This window comes from Ranitomeya imitator, chromosome 6, assembly GCF_032444005.1.
Source record: "Ranitomeya imitator isolate aRanImi1 chromosome 6, aRanImi1.pri, whole genome shotgun sequence".
Lineage (NCBI taxonomy): Eukaryota > Metazoa > Chordata > Amphibia > Anura > Dendrobatidae > Ranitomeya > Ranitomeya imitator.
Window position 1 is genome coordinate 221,559,479 of NC_091287.1, and position 20,864 is coordinate 221,580,342.

Here is a 20,864-nt window from a genome sequence, read left to right on the forward strand (position 1 = left end):
TCACACTATACCGGATCTCTTTTGAAATCTTCCTCCCCTCCAGCCACTTGGCAGGCATATGTTGCGGATAGGGTGAGACACCATTCTATACCTGCACTTTAATATTCGGTTCATATTGTTTAAATTATTACCCATACCACCCCGCTGTCTGCTTTTATATATTTGTCTTGGAGTTTTTTCCCCCTGGTGTAGCTGCCCACTCCTTACCAAACACAATCCTGTGTTACAATCTGGTTTCGGGCCTTCAGCTTGGAGTTGCTATACCTGGGAGTTGATTTATATATATATATATATATATATATATATGTGTGTGTGTGTGTGTGTGTGTGTGTGTGTGTGTGTGTGTGTGTGTGTGTGTGTGTGTGTGTGTGTGTATGGTCTCTTCACTTAGTACTGTTGGTTTGCTCCTCTAGTGTTAGTTGCAACCGTGCGTGGAACTAGGTTTACCCTTCTCTTTTCCATTGCATCTTTTTACTTGTGTTTTTAATATTTACATGTAACATTTTAGAAATTTGTTTCTCAATAAAGTTGTCATTTTTTTAGCTCTGGTGTCCATTATCCTTTTGGGTTATCTATTATATTTAATATGGCTGAGCATGTATGCTGTTTGCCCCCTGTATAGGTTTACTGCTTTTTACACTACCAGCAAAGCCTATGAGATCTCAGAAATCTCATGCACACACATTGGTTTTTTGTTTGATCCGTATTTTGTGCTTTGCTGCGGTTTTTGGACATAGAGCATGTCACTTCTTTCAGCGTTTTTGCTTCGTTTTTTCACCCATTGACTTGAATGGGTGTTGAAAAAAACACAGCAAAAACGAAGGTATCATTATTTGCTGTGTTTTTGCTGCTGAAAATCCAAGTACACCAACTCACCAAAACCGCACCAAATACGCAACAAAAAACACACCTAAACCTGCGTTTTTTATGCAGCTTCTTTCTTGCCAAGATCAGGTTTTGCTGCAGAAAAAAAAAGCAACAAAAACGCCCCGTGTGAACTTACCCTTAGTACTGATGTATAGCTATCTCATCATCCATCTCTTCGTACTGATCTACAGCCAACTCCCCATACATCCATCTCTTAGTATTGATGTATAGCCATCTTCCCTTCCATCATCCATCTCTTAATATTGCTGTATAGCGATCTCTCCATCCATCATTTTTTTTTTTTTTTTTTTTTCCTTTCTTCCCCTGCATGTTTTCTCATTTTAATTCCTTGACGCCAATACACAGTTGGCTTTATCTTTCCATTTAGATTCATTTCCCCTTTCATTTTCCCTTCTGACTTCTAATTAATCCCCTCCTGTGTCTGTGACCAGTCTTCCTGCTGCCCCTGCCTCCTGATCACACCTGGCCTATTTCATGAGCACTTAGCCTGTTATAAATTCAGAGACACAGGTCTGTCTGGACAGTGGTCTGTCTCTAGAACAGACCTGGGCAAGATGCGGCCCGCGGGCCGCATCGGCCCGCCTGACGATTGTAAACGGCCCGCCGCCCCCGCTCAGCCAGCCGCCAGAGACAGTGCAGCAGCTGCTGCGCGTCGCTGGTTCCCCTTCCCTTCAGCCACTTCTGCGCCTGTGCACCCTGCATTCCAACCCCTGTCTGTGCGCCTGCGCCTGTGCGCCCTGCATTCTAACACGCTGACCGCCGCTGGCACTTCCGCATCAGGGAAGCGCCAGCAGCGGTGGCGTCACTCAGCGTGACGCGTGCATACATCATCCCCTCACAGGAGAGATTCTATTCTAGCCTCTACCTCACAGCACATCAACAAAATGGCGCTGATCCCCCTCCCACAGCTGTGACCTGGAGAATCCAGAGGCTGCGTCCTGGTCATAGCTGGAGCACAGCTACTCTGGCAGCCAGGGCTGATGAGCCGCCATCAGTGACACTTTGGGAAGAGATCTCCCCTCCAGTCTCCGCTTCCTTTCTGATTTATTCCCCCGATGGCAGAGAAGGGGAGGGAGGATGAGGAGGGTAAGTCACAAGGGAGGAGAGGGGGGAGGCTTCTGCACTCAGCACAGGCTGCTGCTGCCGGAAAGTTAAGTGCACTGTCTGCGCTCCATCACAGCTGGCAGCTCACTATGCCATGGCCGAGACGACAGCACAACAGCAACTTTACTGCTCAGATAGCAGTGTCCGTGTGCCAGTGTGCCCGGGCTCACACACTGCAGCCTCGGCTCCTGCATTACCGTAACTACACTGGTGCTGCAGCAGATCTATTGTCTCCAATTACCAACATATCTATCTATATCTAGCAATAAGCGCCACTTCCTGCCATGCTCATCTACATCAGCCAGCATCCTGGGCTACACCCTGGGCATCACAGACCCCCCTATCCCCCCCCCCAGAGCATCACAGACTCCCCAGAGCAGACCTCGGTCTGTGGTAAGTGCTCCATGCCGCGGGGACCGGGTGATGGAGGTGCCTGCCTGCCTGCATGCATGTTAGGGAGGGGGAGGGAGCAGCGGCCAGCCCTGGGGGGAATGCGGATGGGGGCAGCACAAACACCACATTATGGGCCTGTGGGGCACATTTATCAGGAGTCAGGACAGTATGATAGGGGCACAAGTGACAAATCAGGACAGTATGGGCCCCATACTGTCCTTATTTGTCACTTGTGCCCCCATAGTAAGATAGCATATGTATACTACAGTATTGGGCAAAAATGAGTTAATTATATTAGTCCGGCCCTCTAAAACCATCCAAACTTCTCATGCGGCCCCATGGCAAAATTAATTGCCCACCCCTGCTCTAGAAGGATGTCTCTAAAAGGATAACAGCAACTATGACATCAGAAATATGCCAGAAATGAGCCAGAAGTGAACAGAAGGTAAGACTAACCACTGTTAATAAATGTACTAAACTTCTTTCCCTTTCCACCACACTTACTCTCATCATGCTGACATACGCTCTAACAGTTTTGACTCCATTACTCCTCAGTCTCCTTCGCTATCCCCAAACCTCAGCACCCTCTAACCAAGTAATAATCTCTCCTTCCCTCTTGCCTCCCCACCTGTTCTCCTCTGCTGAGCTCCTCATCAACCTCAGATCCCTCCTAATAAAACACAAAACAAGCCACCCACTCTCCTCCCACCTGCTCCTCCTCACTGCTGGAGACATATCTCCCAATCCTGGACCCCCACAGCTCATACCTCCCATTACTACCCCCTTCTATCGCTCCCAACCCAATCTTTGACTCCCACCCCCTGCACCCTCTCCTTGGATCACTATGGAATGCCCGCTCCATCTGCAATAAACTCCATGTGATTCACGACCTCTTTAACTCTCGTAATCTCTTCTTTTTGGGCATCACCGAAACATGGCTGACACCCTCTGACACAGCCTCCCCCGCTGCACTATGCTACGGTGGCCTCCACTTCACCCACACTCCTCACCCTGGCAATAAACATGGTGGAGGAGTGGGCCTTCTCCTTTTTCCAACTGTACCTTTAACCCAATCCCACCTATACCCTCCCTTATCCTCCTTTCTTTTGAAGTCCACACTGTCCGCATCTACTCACCCTACAACCTCCAAATGGCCGTCATATACCAACCTCTGGGCCCGACCACTGCCTTTATTGACGAATTCTCCACCTGGCTCCTTCACTTTCTCTCTGCTGACATTCCCACCATCATCATGGGTGATTTCAACATCCCCATTGACACCCACCAGTCAGCAGCCTCCAAACTCCTGTCCCTTACTTCATCCTTTGGACTTACTCAGTGGTCCTCCTCAGCCACCCACACAGACGGACACACATTAGACCTTGTCTTCACCCGTTTTTACTCCCTATCTAATTTCACAACCTCCCCTCTCCCTCTATCTGACCACCATCCACTCACTTTCTTATCCCTGTCCTCCTCACCTATCACCCATGTCCAGCAACATGCACACCCACGCAGGAACCTCACACACCTAGACACCCACACACTCTCTGACTCTAGCCTACCACTAGCATCCATATCCTCACTCCACGACACAGACACTGCCACTGCTTTCTACAATGCCACTCTTGCATCAGCTATTGACATGGTCGCCCCTGTCATGCATAGCAGAGTGCGACGAACCAATAGACAACCCTGGCACAATAACATCACTAAAAAGCTTCGGCAAGCATCCAGAATTGCAAAACGGGGTTGGAAGAAAACACATTCGCAAGATGATTTCACTGCACTCAAAAAAGCAACACTCGCATTCAAATCAGCACTCACCTCTGCTAAACAGAAACAGGCCTACTTTACAACCCTGGTATATTCCTTATCCCACAACCCCAAAGAGTTGTTCAACACTTTTAACTTCCTCATCCGCCCACCACTGCCCCCTCCGAGTTTCTTAATCGTTGCCGAGGACTTTGCCACGCACTTCAAAAATAAGATCAACCAAACAAGGCAAATCTTTGTCGTCAAACCACCACAACCCCTTTGTATACCAGACCAATGCCCAAACCCCGTAACTATCCTCTCCAAAATCACTGAAGGGGAGCTTGCTCATCTTCTCTCCAAATCACACCTCACCACTTGTGCACTTGACCCCATCCCATCCCACTTCCTCCCCAACCTCACCATTACTCTAATCCCATCCCTAACCCATCTCTTCAACCTATCACTAACTTCTGGTACCTTCCCCACTGCTTTCAAACATGCCACAATCACACCTATCCTCAAAGAGCCATCCCTTGACCCAAGAGCTATGTCCAGCTATCGCCCCATATCTTTGCTCCCATTTGCATCCAAGCTCCTTGAGCATCACATCCATGCTGAACTTTCCTCTCACTTTGCATCTAACTCTCTGTTCGACAACCTACAATCTCACTTCCGTCCCCACCATTCCACTGAGACTGCCCTGACCAAAATTACTAACAACTTACTTACAGCCAAAGCTAACAGACAATTCTCTATACTCCTCCTTCAAGAACTGTCATCTGCCTTAAACACAGTTGACCACTGCCTCCTACTACAGATCCTCTCTTCCTATGGGGTTAAAGGCCTCGCCCTATCTTGGATCTCCTCCTACCTTACCAACCGCACATTTAGCGTTTCCTACTCCCATACTACCTCTTCATCTTGCCCCCTCTCTGTTGGTGGCCCTCAAGGTTCTGCCCTTGGGCCCTTATTCTTCTCAATCTATACACTCGGCCTGGGACAACTCATAAGGTCCTATGGCTTCCAGTACCATCTATATGCTGATGACACTCAGATCTACCTCTCTGGCACAGATGTCACCTCTCTGCTCTCCAGAATCCCGGAGTGTCTATCAGCCATATCCTTCTTCTCCTCTCGCTTCCTCAAGCTCAATGTGGACAAATCTGAACTAATTATCTTTCCTACATCTCGCATATCTTCCCTACCTGATCTATCTATCAAAATAAATGAAATCACACTTTCCCCTGTCCCCAAAATCCACTGCTTCGGAGTAACCCTGGACTTTGCCCTGTCCTTCAAACCGCACATCCAAGCTCTCGCCACCTCCTGTTGCCTCCAGCTCAAAAATATTTTCAGAATCTGTCCTTTCCTCAACCCTCACTCTACCAAAATGCTTGTGCATGCCCTAATCATCTCCCGCCTCGACTACTGCAACGTCCTCCTCTGTAGCCTACTTTCTAACACTCTCGCACCCTTCCAGTCCGTCCTTAACTCTGCTGCCCGACTAATTAATCTCTCTCCTCGCTACACTCCTGCTTCCCCTCTTTGCAAATCCCTTCACTGGCTCCAATTTCCCAGCGTATCCAGTTTAAACTACTAACACTGACCTACAAAGCCATCCATAACCTTTGTGCTCCGTATATTTCCAAACTAATCTCTCAATCTACCCTCACGCAATCTCCGGTCCTCCCAAGACCTCCTTCTCTCCTCCACGCTTATTCGCTCCTCACCCAATCGCCTCCAAGATTTCTCCCGAATATCCCCTATCCTCTGGAATTCTGTGCCCCAACACATCCGGTTATCCACCACATTTGGATCCTTCAAAAGAAACCTGAAAACCCACCTCTTCAAAGAAGCTTACAGCCTGTAATGACCACACGGCCACCTCAACACCATCGGAGCTACTGCAACCCTCGACCTACTGTCTCCTTCCCCATAATCCTGTAGAATGTAAGCCCACAAGGGCAGGGTCCTATTCCCTCTGTGTCAGTCTGTCATTGTTAGTTTTGTTTACTGTAAGTGATATTTGTATTTTGATGTAACCGCTTCTCATGTACAGCACCATGGAATTAATGGTGCTATATAAATAATAATAATAATAATAATAATAATAATAATCCATCACTTAGTACTGATGTATAGCCATCTCCCCATCCATCATCCATCTCTTAGTATTGATATATAGCGATCTCTCCATCCATCATCCATCTCTTAGTACTGATGAATAGCCATCTCCCCATCCATCATCCATCTTAGTACTGATGTACAGCTATCTTCCTATCCATCAACCATTCTCTTCGTACTGATGCATAGCCATCTCCCCATCCATCATCCATCTTAGTATTGATGTATAGCGATCTCTCCATAAATCATCATCCATCACTTAGTACTGAAGTATAGCCATCTCCCAATCCATCATCCAGCTTAGTACTGATGTATAGCTATCTCCCCATCCATCTCTAAGGCTAGTTTCACACTAGCGTTTAGCTGAGGTGCGGAGGGCTGCGGCCTTCCTCCGTGGAGCCCCACCTACGGCCGCACCTCCGCCACTCAGCTCCGCCTACGTCTGCATGTGGCCTGCGTACCTATCTTTAACAATAGATACGCAGGTCGTGCAGATGTATGCGGATGCTTCCGCATGTATCGTTTTGACGATGCGGTGACCCACGTCGAACGCAGCTGGTTGGAATTTTTCTTTCTCCAGAGTCAAAACAACGCATGCGGAGGCATCCGCATACATCCGCACAACCTGCGTACCAAATGTTAAAGATAGGTACGCAGGCCGCATGCAGTCGTAGGCGGAGCTGAGCGGCGGAGGTGCGGCCGTGGGCGGGGCTTCACAGAGGAAGTCCGCAGCCCAGCAAAATGCTAGTGTGAAACTAGCCTTAGTACTGATGTATAGCCATCTCCTCATACATCATCCATCTCTTAGTACTGATCTATAGCTGTCTCCCCATCCATCTCTTAGTACTGATTTACAGTTATCTCCCCATCCATCATCCATTCTCTTCATACTGATGTATAGCTACCTCCCAATCAATTCTCTTCATACTGATGTATAACTATCTCCCCATCCATCAATCATCTTAGTACTGACGTATAGCTATCTCCCATCCATCATCCATCTCTTAGTACTGATGTATAGTCATCTCCCAATCCATCAACCGTCTTTTAGCATTGAAGTATAGCGATCTCCCCATCCATCATCCATCTCTTAGTACTGATGTACAGCTGTCTCCCCATCCATCATCCATTTTCTTTATACTGATGTATAGATATCTCCCCATCCATCTCCCATCTCTTAGTATTGATTGATTTATGTCTATCTGTATATCTATCACCGATCTTAGCATTGATGTGCAGCTATCAGCATATCCATAATACAACTCTTACTACTCATGTATAGTCATCATCCATCTCTTACTACTGATGCATAGCCATCTCCCCATCCATCTTAGTATTGATGTATAGCGATCTCTCCATCCATCATCCATCACTTAGTACTGATGCACGGATATCTCACCATCCATCATCCATTCTCTTCATACTGATGTATAGATATCTCCCCATCCATTCTCTTAGTACGGATGTATAACTATCTCCCCATCCATCAACCATCTCTTAGTACTGATGTATAGCCATCTCCCAATCCATCATCCATCTCTTAGTATTGATGCGCGAATTGGCGCGAATGAGGCAACATCATGAGAAGTGCGGTGATGTTGCCTCATTCACGCCACCAGGCCTTGCATCTCTTTGTTGCATCGTTTGCATTTTGCACGCATGCCTGCCTTACCGATAGGCGAAGGAGCTTCATTAAAATATTCACAAACTGGGTCTCTTTTACAGCCTGCTGCCATTATAAGGAAAGAATGTAATAAACCTCAGATCGTACACACAAACAGATCCAGACTTGTCTGTCTGTGGCTATGCTGCAGTATTGTGCTCAAAGTTTCACTTTCATTTTCTTGTCTGCTTGCCCTTCCTCCTCCTCACACTTAGATTCACATTCTTCTTGTGTTGTTCAGATCTATTCCACTTCAAACAATCAGAAACATATTGTCTAACTTCTTAGACTTGGCACTGAAGGGGTTGATTCTGTATTCATAGGTTTGTAGAACAATAGGATTAAGGTCTTTTTCTCAACTCTGTTCATGTTGTAACATTTTTGCCGTGAAGAAGAGGCTGGGACCTCTGCGGAGTCAAATTCAGTTTTGAGAACTGCGTAAGTAAAGCGAGCGTCTGTGATAATATAGGAGAGAAACTGCCCACTAATCCTACAGAAACCTCTGGAAGAGCATGGCATTGTGAATGTTACACATATACAGCCTTTATTCTACTGAGTTAAACAACAACATCAAAAAAATTCGATTTAAATAAAAAAAATCCGATTTAAATAAAAAAAATCCGATTTTTTTTTTTTTTATTTTTTTTTTAAAAAAAACATTGATTTTTTTATCCACCCTGATTGATGTATAGCTATCTCTCCATCAATCTATTCATATTGATGTATAGTTATCTCCCCATCAATCTCTTAGTATTGTTATACAGCCATCTGCCTATTCATCACCCATTTCGTAGTGTTGATATATAGCAATCTGCATATCCATAATCCCTTTCTTACTACTCATGTATAACTATCATCCATCTCAGTATTGATGTATAGCTATCCGGCCAGCCATCATCCATCTCTTAGTACTGAAGTATAGCCATCTTCCCATCCATCACCCATCTATTAACCCCTTCATGACCCAGCCTATTTTGACCTTAATCACCTGGCCGTTGTTTGCAATTCTGACCAGCGTCCCTTTATGAGGTAATAACTCAGGAACGCTTCAACGAATTCTAGCGTTTCTGAGATTGTTTTTTCGTGACATATTGGGCTTCATGTTAGTGGTAAATTTAGGTCGATAATTTTTGTGTTTATTTGTGAAAAAAATGAAAATTTGGCTAAAATTTAGAAAATTTCGCAATTTTCAAATTTTGAATTTTTATTCTGTTAAACGAGAGAGTTATGTGACACAAAATAGTTAATAAATAACATTACCCACATGTCTACTTTACATCAGCGCAATTTTGGAAACAAAATTTTTTTTTGCTAGGAAGTTATAAGGGTTAAAAGTTGACCAGCGATTTCTCATTTTTACAGCAAAATTTACAAAACCATTTTTTTAGGGACCACCTCACATTTGAAGTCAGTTTGAGGGGTCTTTATGGCTGAAAATACCCAAAAGTGACACCATTCTAAAAACTGCACCCTTCAAGGTGCTCAAAACCACATTCAAGAAGTGTATTAACCCTTCAGGTGCTTCACAGCAGCAGAAGCAACATGGAAGGAAAAAATGAACATTTAACTTTTTAGTCACAAAAATGATCTTTTAGCAACAATTTTTTTATTTTCCCAAGGGTAAAAAGAGAAACTGAACACCAAAAGTTATTTTACAATTTGTCCTGAGTACGCCGATACCCCATATGTGGGGGGGAACTACTGTTTGGGCGCACGACAGGGCTCGGAAGGGAAGGAGCGCCATTTGACTTTTTCAATGAAAAATTGGCTCCAATCTTTAGCGGACACCATGTCGCGTTTGGAGAGCCCCTGTGTGCCTAAACATTGGAGCTCCCCCACAAGTGACCCCATTTTGGAAACTAGTCCCCCCAAGAAACTTATCTAGATGCATAGTGAGCATTTGAACCCCCAGGTGCTTCACAAATTGATCCGTAAAAATGAAAAAGTACTTTTTTTTCACAAAAAAATTCTTTTAGCCTCAATTTGTTCATTTCCACATGGGCAACAGGATAAAATGGATCCTAAAATTTATTGGGCAATTTCTCCTGAGTACAGTGATACCTCACATGTGGGGGTAAACCACTGTTTGGGCACACGGCCGGGCTTGGAAGGGAAGGAGCGCCATTTGACTTTTTGAATGAAAAATTAGCTCCAATCGTTAGCGGACACCATGTCGCGTTTGGAGAGCCCCTGTGTGCCTAAACATTTGAGCTCCCCCACATGTGACCCCATTTTGGAAACTAGACCTCCCATGGAACTAACCTAGATGTGCGGTGACCACTTTAAACCCCCAAGTGCTTCACAGAAGTTTATAACGCAGAGCCGTGAAAATAAAAAATCATTTTTCTTTCCTCAAAAATTATATTTTAGCCCGCAATTTTGTATTTTCACAAGAGTAACAGGAGAAATTGGATCCCAAAAGTTGTTGTCCAGTTTGTCCTGAGTACGCTGATACCCCACATGTGGGGGGGAACCACTGTTTGGGCACACGTCGGGGCTCAGAAGGGAAGTACTGACGTTTTGGAATGCAGACTTTGATGGAATGGTCTGCGGGCATCATGTTACGTTTGCAGAGCCACTGATGTGTCTAAACAGTAGAAACCCCCCCCCCCCCACAAGTGACCCCATTTTGAAAACTAGACCCCCCAAGGAACTTATCTAGATATGTGGTGAGCACTTTGAACCCCCAAGTGCTTCACAGAAGTTTACAACGCAGAGCCGTGAAAATAAAAAAATCATTTTTTTTTCTTCAAAAATGATGTTTCAGCAAGCAATTTTTTATTTTCACAAGGGTAACAGGAGAAATTGGACCCCAATAATTGTTGACCAGTTTGTCCTGAGTACGCTGAAACCCCATATGTGGGGGTAAACTACTGATTGGGCGCACGTCGGGGATCGGAAGGGAAGTGGTGGCGTTTTGAAATGCAGACTTTGATGGAATGGTCTGCGGGCGTCACATTGCATTTGCAGAGCCCCTGATGTGCCTAAACAGTAAACCCCCCACAAGTAACCCTATTTTGGAAACTAGACCTCCAAAGGAATTTATCTAGATATGTGGTGAGCACTTTGAACCCCAAGTGCTTCACAGAAGTTTATAACGCAGAGCCGTGAAAATAAAAAAATAATTTTTCTTTTCTCAAAAATCATGTTTTATCAAGCAGTTTTTTATTTTCACAAGGGTAGCAGGAGAAATTGGACCCCAATAGTTGTTGCCCAGTTTGTCCCGAGTATGCTGGTACCCCATATGTGGAGGTAAACCACTGTTTTGGTGCACGTCAGGGCTCGGAAGGGAGGGAGCACCATTTGACTTTTTGAACGCAAGATTGGCTGGAATCAATGGTGGCGCCATGTTGCGTTTGGAGACCCCTGATGTGCCTAAACAGTGGAAACCCCTCAATTCTAACTCCAACACACCCCTAACCACAGCCCTAACCCAAACACACCCCTAACCCTAATCCCAACCCTAACCATAATCCAAACCCTAACCCCAACACACCCCTAACCACAACCCTAACCCCAACACACCCCTAACCATAACCCTAACCACAAGCCTAATCTTAACCCTATTTCCAACCCTGGCCCTAATTCCAACCCTAACTCTAATTCCAACCCTAACCCTAAGGCTATGTGCCCACGTTGCGGATTCGTGTGAGATTTTTCCCACCATTTTTGAAAAATCCGCGGGTAAAAGGCACTGCGTTTTACCTGCGGATTTACCGTGGATTTCCAGTGTTTTTTGTGCAGATTTCACCTGCGGATTCCTATTGAGGAACAGGTGTAAAACGCTGCGGAATCCGCACAAAGAATTTACATGCTACGGAAAATACAACACAGCGTTCCAGCGCGGTATTTTCCGCACCATGGGCACAGCGGATTTGGTTTTCCATAGGTTTACATGGAACTGTAAAGCTGATGGAAAACTGCTACGAATCCGCAGCGGCCAATCCGCTGCGGATCCACAGCCAAATCCGCACCGTGTGCACATAGCCTAATTCTAAGGGTATGTGCACACGATGCTGAAAATGCTGCGGATCCACAGCGTTTCCGCCACTGCTGATCCGCAGCAGTTTCCCATGAGTTTACAAAATACGCTGCGCACATGCTGCAGAAAAAACTGCGCGGAAACGCAGCGGTTTACATTCCACACATTTCACTTCTTTCTGCGGATTCCGCAGCGGTTTTACAGCTGCTCCAATAGAAAACCGCAGTGAAATCCGCAGAAAAACCGTGGTAAATCCGCGATAAATCCGCAGCAGTTTTGCACTGCAGATTTATAAAAACCGCTGCGGAAAAATCCGCAGAGGACCAGAATATGTGTGCACATTCCCTAACCCTAACCCTAGTTCTAACTGTAGTGGGGAAAAAAAAAATTCTTTATTTTATTATTGTTCCTACCTATGGGGGTGATAAAGGGGGGGGTTCATTTACTTTTTTTTATTTTGATCACTGTGATAGGTTTTATCACAGTGATCAAAATGTACATGGAACGAATCTGCCGTCTGGCAGATTCGGCGGGCGCACTGCGCATGCGCCCGCCATTTTGGAATATGGCGGCGCCCATGGAGAAGACGGACGGACACCGGGAGCCTCGGTAAGTATAAGGGGGGGGGGGGGGTAGATCGGGGCACGGGGGGGGGCATCGGAGCACGGGGGGGTGGCATAGGAGCACGGGGGAGCGGACAGGAGGACAGGGGAGTGGAGCACAGGACGGAGGGGAGCGGAACATAGATCGGAGGGCTGGGGGGGGAGATCGGTGGGGTGGGGTACATCAGTGTTTCCAGCCATGGCCGATGATATTGCAGCAATATTTCACCAGTTTTTTAGGTGAAATATTACAAATCGCTCTGATTGGCTGTTGAAAGTGAAACTGCCAATCAGAGCGATCGTAGCAACGGGGGGGGGGTGAAGCCACCCCCCCTGGGCTGAACTACCACTCCCCCTGTCCCTGCAGATCGGGTGAAATTGGAGTTAACCCTTTCACCCAATCTGCAGGGACGCGATCTTTCCATAACGCCACATAGGCATCATGGGTCAGATTGGCACCGACTTTCATGACGCCTACGTGGCGTCGTGGGTCGGGAAGCGGTTAATATTAATGTACAGCGATCTTATCATCACCTCTTAGTACTGATCTATAGCTCTCTGTCCAACCATCTCACAGTATTGATGTATAGCTATCCAGAGGTGAACCTAGAGGGAGCAGCCAGGGCATGCGCCCCCGGCACCGCCGTCAGGGGACGCAGTCGGGAAGCCCTCCGGACTGTGAGTTGGCCATTCTCTGCGCTAGCTGTTAAGAAGCTGCAGCGTGCCTGCTCCCAGTGATCAATTATACGCAAGTACAATTGAAGCTCTGATCGCCGTCCTGTGATCACACTGGTGACGTCACTCGCCAGCATTAGTGGTAAATGTTTGCTTGGGGAGCAAAGAAGTGACATGTGCGAATACAATATGAGGAGCAGTAACGATTTGAAGACAATTTGAGGAGGAAGGTATGAGATAAGGGGCATGTAAGGGGGGATGGGTGCAGAGACAGTATGAGGGGGGAAAATATATGCTGAGTTGAAGGGATGTGTGAGGAGGCCAAATTGAAAGTGAGACGGTCAATGTGGAAAGTGAGAGAGTCAGTGTATGAGAAGGGAGGGGTAACCGTGTGAGGAGACAGTCAGGGCTGGTTTTAGACAAAGTGGGCCCAGGGGCAAAAGTTTAAAGTGGGGCCCCAAATGCTCACATATTGCACCACTGTGAGTTTCTTTATACCAACTGAGGAAGAATGATGGGGACAGATAGTCATCTCTACTGTATAATGCAGATCCCATATAGTACATATAGTATAATGCACTCACCATGGTCCTAATGCAGCTCCCCCTCAGAGTACAATGTAGCCACCCCTCCTGTGTACAATGCAGCCACCCCTCCTGTGTACAATGCAGGCCCTCCTCCAGCGTACAATGCAGCCTACCTCCAGCGTACAATGCAGCCCCCCCTCAGCGTACAATGCAGCCCCCCTCAAGAGTATAATGCAGCCCCCACAGACACACAGTATAATGCAGCTCCCAACACAGTATTATGCAGTCCCCAACACATAGAGTATAATGCAGCCCAACATACAGTATAATGCAGCCCCACACACACAGTATAATGCAGTCCCCAACACACAGTATAATGCAGCCTCAAACATAGTATAATGCAGCCCCCACACACAGTATAATGCAGCCCCCCACACACAGTATAATGCAGCCCCCCACACACATACACACTGTATAATTCAACCATACTGAATGCTTTTCCTGGGTTGTGGGGTTATCATCAGTTGTTCAGAGCTGGCAGTTATCACAATTTTTTTTCTATGTTTCATACATTTTGAGTTTTTGGGGAAAAAAACAAAAACATATCTTACCTCTGAATCTGAAGTGGACTCTGATGAGCTTTTACATTCAAAAACATTAAATGTTTTTCTAAAACAAGCAGAAAATTACACTTATACACTTAAATATCACATATAATGCATATAAAATATTAAGTCCAAAAAAGAAGAAAAATTAAATGGCAACTAGGGCACACAAATCACCACTCCAAACAGACAGAGATCCGTTTTAAAACTGAACTGTTGCGGTACAGATATTCAGATTAAAAAAGGTGCTAGCATGGAAACAAGGAATGTCTCAGTAAATCATGAAGAAAAAATGCAGCACTCACCAGCTGAAGTGAAATTGTCCTTTATTTCACAACCGTGCCATGGACAAATAAATGAACAAGCAGGGCTTAGGAGGATTGCTCGCTTATATGGGTCCTGCTTAGGAGGAATGCGGAGGGAGTGAAAGCCGGACGATGGCCATTTCGCGATTGCTCGTTTCTACATGTCCAGGACCCGTAGAAGCGAGCAATCGTGAAACGGCCGTCGTCTGGCTTTTACTCCCCCCGCATTCCTTAACCTTTCAATTAACAATTTTATTTTAACAATTAACCTTTCACTTCGGCTGCTGAGTGCTGCATTTTTTCTTCATGATGTACTGATATAAAATGTTAAAATTTATTTTCTGAACATATGCAGTATATATTTTATATAATATTCAAGCACAGACATCACCAATGAATTTGCAACACCAAGGTGATAATAACACAATTTTCAAAACATCTCTATTTATTCAAGCGTATGAGCGCTACACACAAAAATACACGCATGCTAGCAAAGGGGTTATTTATGGTCGTCTGAGAAACGTTCTGCCACTCTGAATGCAATTGGGGATGCAAATCATCAAGATCCACTGCTGGTGGAGGGAGTAAAATTTTATAGTAATATATAAAGAATGTTTTATGGTTATAGGCCTTGTACATAAATCTGCCTTTTATCTTTTTTGCCAGTTGGTGCCTCGGTTTTCATTGAGGTTTACCTCAAGCTGTCCCAGGGAATTGGGGAGAGCTGTCCATGGGAGATCCAGTGGAAGGCATAGAGAAACACTTTATGGCCGGAGTCACCCTACAGCGAGATACGGCCTAGTCTCGCAGGTTAAAAACAAGCTCTGGCACCAGCACTCCGGAGCGGAGCGTGCAGCTCCATGTATTGCTATGCGGCCGCACGCTCCGCTCTGGAGTGCTGGTGCCAGAGCTTGGATTTAACCTGCGAGACTCTGCCGTATCTCGCTGTGTGTGATCCCGGCCTATAGCAGTGACTAGGAGGGTATCAGACAGTGTGAAGAGTGACTGGTTCAATGTCAGCGGATGCATATGTATTGAAGTGTCCTATCAGCCTCAAGTCTCTCAAACAGTATGGGAACACATCTGAAGTTTCGTGCAGACCCAGGGGCAGTCCAGAAGATCAAAATAATAAAAAGCTGATCGGCACTCTGTGTGATCGTGGTGCACATGGAGAGAAACCGCAAAATGGAAAGAAATCCCGGCTCTCACGTGTACAATAATTGCTCATTTAATCCAGTGAAATCCAAACAATCAGACATTTCAGCCCATCCCAGGCTCTTGTCAGGTCACAGCGAGTGGAAAAGGTGGTGATCCTCAAAGAAGATGTAATGCCGGATAGGAAGTCCCTGGTACCAACAGAAGCTGTTGAGGTGGGGACAGCTTGAGCAGAACGGAGGCAAGAACTGATAGTATACGGAGCAAAGGGAACACCAACCAGAGGGGAATCAGTCTCATACTGTATACCACAGCCGAATGTATCCTAATTACACAGTAAAGCTGAACCTGTTGAACCGCACCAAAATGTCTCTTGTGGGTACAGTTGTTTCTGTTCCCAAGGATGTGGAGGTAACAAGGACTCTCGAACGACAACTGAGTACAGAACGAAGCCCCCTGCACAACACACACGACAGATGCCCGTTTAGAAGAAAGAATTCAGGGTGAAGAGAAGTCAGAACCGACCCACAGCACTGGGCCTGACCTCCCCTTCACTGACTCCCCTTCACGCAGACCACAGTAGCATGTTTAGGCCACGCAGGCTGGTCGCAGTGGTACAAGTAACATGTGGCCTGGCATTGTCATGTTGAAAAACTGCTTCTGTTACACTTTGGAAACATGATCATACCAATGGTTCAGTGATTGATCCATTCTGTACTGCATGTGAATTTGGACATCACATACCAAGGCTAATACACAGAATAGTGTCTACACAAACCATCAGAAGTAGTGATGAGCGAATATACTCGTTCCTCGAGATTTCCCGAGCACGCTCGGGTGTCCTCCGAGTATTTTTTAGTGCTCGGAGATTTAGTTTTTAATGCCACAGCTGAATGATTTACATCTGTTTGCCAGCATAAGAACATGTGTGGGTTGCTTAGTATTTTATGCTCTCAAAGGTCATCATGGTGCCGAGCTCTGTCCTCTTCAGTTATAAGGTCCGCTTTTAGCTATCATTGTATCCTGTGTTTTGTCTGGAGACTATGAGGTAGCTGGACTCCTCTATTCTTCATTCCAGGTACATTAATAGCACAGGATTATGCTGATTTGGTCGTGCAACCACTGGTACAGTCATTTCTCAAAAGTGTCCCAGGAGCTATTTTTCACGACAATGCCAGGTCACATTTTGCTCGTGCAACTGTGAACAACATGTGTGGCCCAAGAGTGGCCTGAAGAGTGTCCAGACTTGCCATTGGGTGGCAATTGTAAAGGGAGCTGCCAGCAGCGGATCTTTAGATTTGCATTCCCAAGTGCATTTAGGGAGGCACAATAGTTCTCAGACATCTATTAACCCTCTCACACCATGGCCATTTTCCATTTTTGTCGTTCTTATTTTTTCCCCTCCCAAGATCCATAATTTTTTATTTTTCTGTCAATGAAGCCATATGAGGACTTGTTTCTTGCGGGACGATTTGTACTTTTCAATAACATAGTTCATTCTACCACACAGTGTTCTGGAAAACAGGAAAAGACTTCCAAATGTGTTGAAATTGCAAAAAAAAAAAGTGCAATTTCACAATTCTTTGTTTTTTAATTTACCATGTTCACTATATGGTTAAACAGACCTGGCAATATAATTATCCAGGTCATTATGAGTACAACGATATGCATAGGTTTTCTTTTTTATTTAAGTGGAGAAAAATGTCGGGGAAATTTATAAGCAAAAAAGTTGCTTTTGTCACCATTTTCCAAGACCTATAACACTTTCATTTTTTTTAATATGGGTTTGTGTGAAGGCGTATTTTGTGCATCCTGGGGAGACTTTAAAATAATGGGTTGCATTAAAAAAGGCATAGATGCTCATGAGGAGAACATAATTTTACCTCTATACAAGTCACTAGTTCGACCACACTTAGAATACTGTGTAGAGTTCTGGTCTCCGGTGTATAAGAAAGACATAGCTGAACTAGAGCGTGTGCAGAGGAGAGCGACCAAGGTTATTAGAGGACTGGGGGGTCTGCAATACCAAGATAGGTTATGACACTTGGGGCTATTTAGTTTGGAAAAACGAAGGCTAAGGGGTGATCTTATTTTAATGTATAAATATATGAGGGGACAGTACAAAGACCTTTCTGATGATCTTTTTAATCATAGACCTGAGGCGGGGACAAGGGGGCATCTTCTATGTCTGGATGAAAGAAGGTTTAATCATAATCACAGACGTGGGTTCTTTACTGTAAGAGCAGTGAGACTAAGGAACTCTCTGCCGTATGATGTTGTAATGAGTGATTCATTACTAAAATTTAAGAGGGGACTGGATGCCTTTCTTGAAAAGTATAATGTTACAGGTTATATATACTAGCTTCCATGATAGGGTGTTGATGCAGGGAACTAGTCTGATTGCCGTATGTGGAGTCGGAAAGGACTTTTTTTCCCCAATGTGGAGCTTACTGTTTGCCACATGGGTTTTTATGCCTTCCTCTGGATCAACATGTTAGGGCATGTTAGGTTAGGCTATGGGTTGAACTAGATGGAATAAGGCTAGGTTCACATCACATTAGTGCCCTCCGTTTAACGGATCTGTTAAACAGATGCGCTAACGCTGATGCACAAAATCTCTTTTTTTTTCAGTCGAGCTAACGCATAGTATCATTGCATTGGCATGTGTTAGCAATAGAGGTCTATGCACAGCGAGCGCAACGCGTCCATTCACTGTGCGTTAGACCTAAGGTACCCGAAAACGTGGTAGACCGCGTTCGAGGGTGCGTCACAAAGCAGCGCATCATCGCTAACAAATGCCAATTTTGACATGCGTTAGGATGCTTTACAATAATGGAAGTCTATGGGAGCGTTAACAGATCCGTTACATAGCGTTAATGCCGCTAAGTAACGGATCCGTTAAACGGATCACCCAAACGCAATGTGAACATAGCCTTATAGTCTTCATTCAACCTTAAAAACTATGTTACTATATTACTGATACCATTTGGGGTAGATACAATGTTTTGACCGCCTCTTATAGCAATGTTGCGGCAGACAAAACCTCATAACTCGCTCTATGATATTTTTTGTTATGCCTTATACCGATCGGATTCATTTATTTTATATTGTGATCAGAATTTTAGAAATTTTTTTTTTTTAAGAACACAGCCATGCCAAATGTTTGTTATTAATTTTTAAATGGGGCAAATGGGAAGGTGATTTGAACTTTTGTTTTCTTTAGTTTTTTCATTTTTTAAAAACTTTTTCTGAATTTAATAGTCCCCTTAGAAGAGTTGAAACTGCGATTGTCTGATCTTCTGTGCTATGTGTTGCAGTGCATCAGTACTGTGATGTATAGCAGAAATCACAATCTCCCATGAACGTTGGCCATGGGCCAGTGTTCACAGGAAGATCGTAATGACAGGCATGGCGGTTTCCGCAAACCCTTTGCTGTTCATGCATCGAACATTCGTGATCATGTCACGGGTGTGTCGATGGAAGCATGAACTATACGCACACCTGTTCACACGTTGCAGATTTCCTGCTGATCTGCAGCTTTTTTTCCGCGCAGAAACGCTGCAGATCCTTAAGTGATTTACAGTACAATGTAAATCAATGGCAAAAAAAATGCTGTGCAGATGGTGCGGACAAAAAACTGCACGGAAAACGCAGCAGATTCAAAAAAGGACCATGTCAATTATTTTTGCAGATCTGCTGCGTTTCTGCACCCATTCCATAATAGAAATCTGTAGGGGTAAAAAAAGGATGAAATCCGCACAAAAATCTGCAATGTGTGCACAGACCAAAAAAAGGTGCAGATTCTGCCAAGAAATGCAGAATCTGTACAGAAAATTCCACAGTCAAATCTGCAACGTGTGCATATACTGTAGCCTTGGTGTGTGTTAAACTTAAGGGTATGTGCACACGTTGCGGATTCTCTGCAGATTCGCATTTTTTGAGGTGCAGAAACTCTGCAGATCCGCAATTGATTTACAGTACATTGTAAATCAATGAGAGAAAAAAAATGCCGCACACACTTTGCGGAAAATCCGCTGCGGAAACGCTGCGGTTTAAAAGAAGTAGCATGTCCCTTCTTTTTTGCAAATCTGCAGCGTTTTTGTACCCATTCCATTATAAAAAACCGCAGGGGTAAAAACGCAGCAAATTCGCAAAAAAAAAAAACCGCACAAAAAACGCTGCAGAACCGCACAAAAAACGCGACAAATCCGCAGGTGCGTTTTCTGCCAGGAGAGGCAGAATCCGCACCAGAAATTCCTAAGGCTAATCCGCAACGTGTGCACATAGCCTAAATGCCACTGGGGTGGATTAAGAGTAGCTAGGGCCCGGGGCAGTTTAAAAGGCATGCCCCCATCCCCAATGTCACATGACCTCCTTTTTTCATAAGTCACGTGATTAATGCACAGGTACACAACTGTAGATACATAACGAGAGATGTCTTATGTGCAGTGGACAACATACACAATACTGTAGAGCAGGGGTGGACAATTAATTTCCCAGGGGGCCACATGGGAGACTATGGGTACCGTCACACTATACGATTTACCTACGATCACGACCAGCGATACGACCTGGCCGTGATCGTAGGTAAATCGTAGTGTGGTCGCTGGGGAGCTGTCACACAGACAGCTCTCCAGCGACCAACGATGCCGAGGTCCCCGGGTAACCAGGGTAAACATCGGGTTACTAAGCGCAGGACCGCACTTAGTAACCCGATGTTTACCCTGGTTACCAGCGTAAAAAAAAACAAACAGCACATACTTACATTCCGGTGTCTGTCCCTTGCCGTCTGCTTCCCGCACTCAGTGACTGCCGGCCGTAAAGTGAAAGCACAGCTTTCACTTTACGGCCGGCAGTCACTGAGTGCGGGAAGCAGACGGCAAGGGACCTGACGGACACCGGATTGTAAGTATGTGCTGTTTGTTTTTTTTTTTTTTACATTTACGCTGGTAACCAGGGTAAACATCGGGTTACTAAGCGCGGTCCTGCGCTTAGTAACCCGATGTTTACCCTGGTCACAAGCGAACGCATCGCTAGATCGGTGTCACACACACCGATCTAGCGATGCCAGCGGGAGGTCCAG

General features: G+C 45.3%; 1 protein-coding gene across 1 annotated transcript in view; it reads right to left on the bottom strand.

The window, feature by feature from the left end:
- Positions 1–20,864, bottom strand: part of LOC138643344 (synaptonemal complex protein 2-like) — a 188,590-nt gene that overhangs the window by 133,571 nt on the left and 34,155 nt on the right. The window contains exon 5 of the mRNA XM_069732268.1: positions 14,328–14,385. Within this exon, the coding sequence (XP_069588369.1) occupies positions 14,328–14,385 (58 nt within the window). The remainder of the gene's footprint in view (positions 1–14,327; positions 14,386–20,864) is intronic.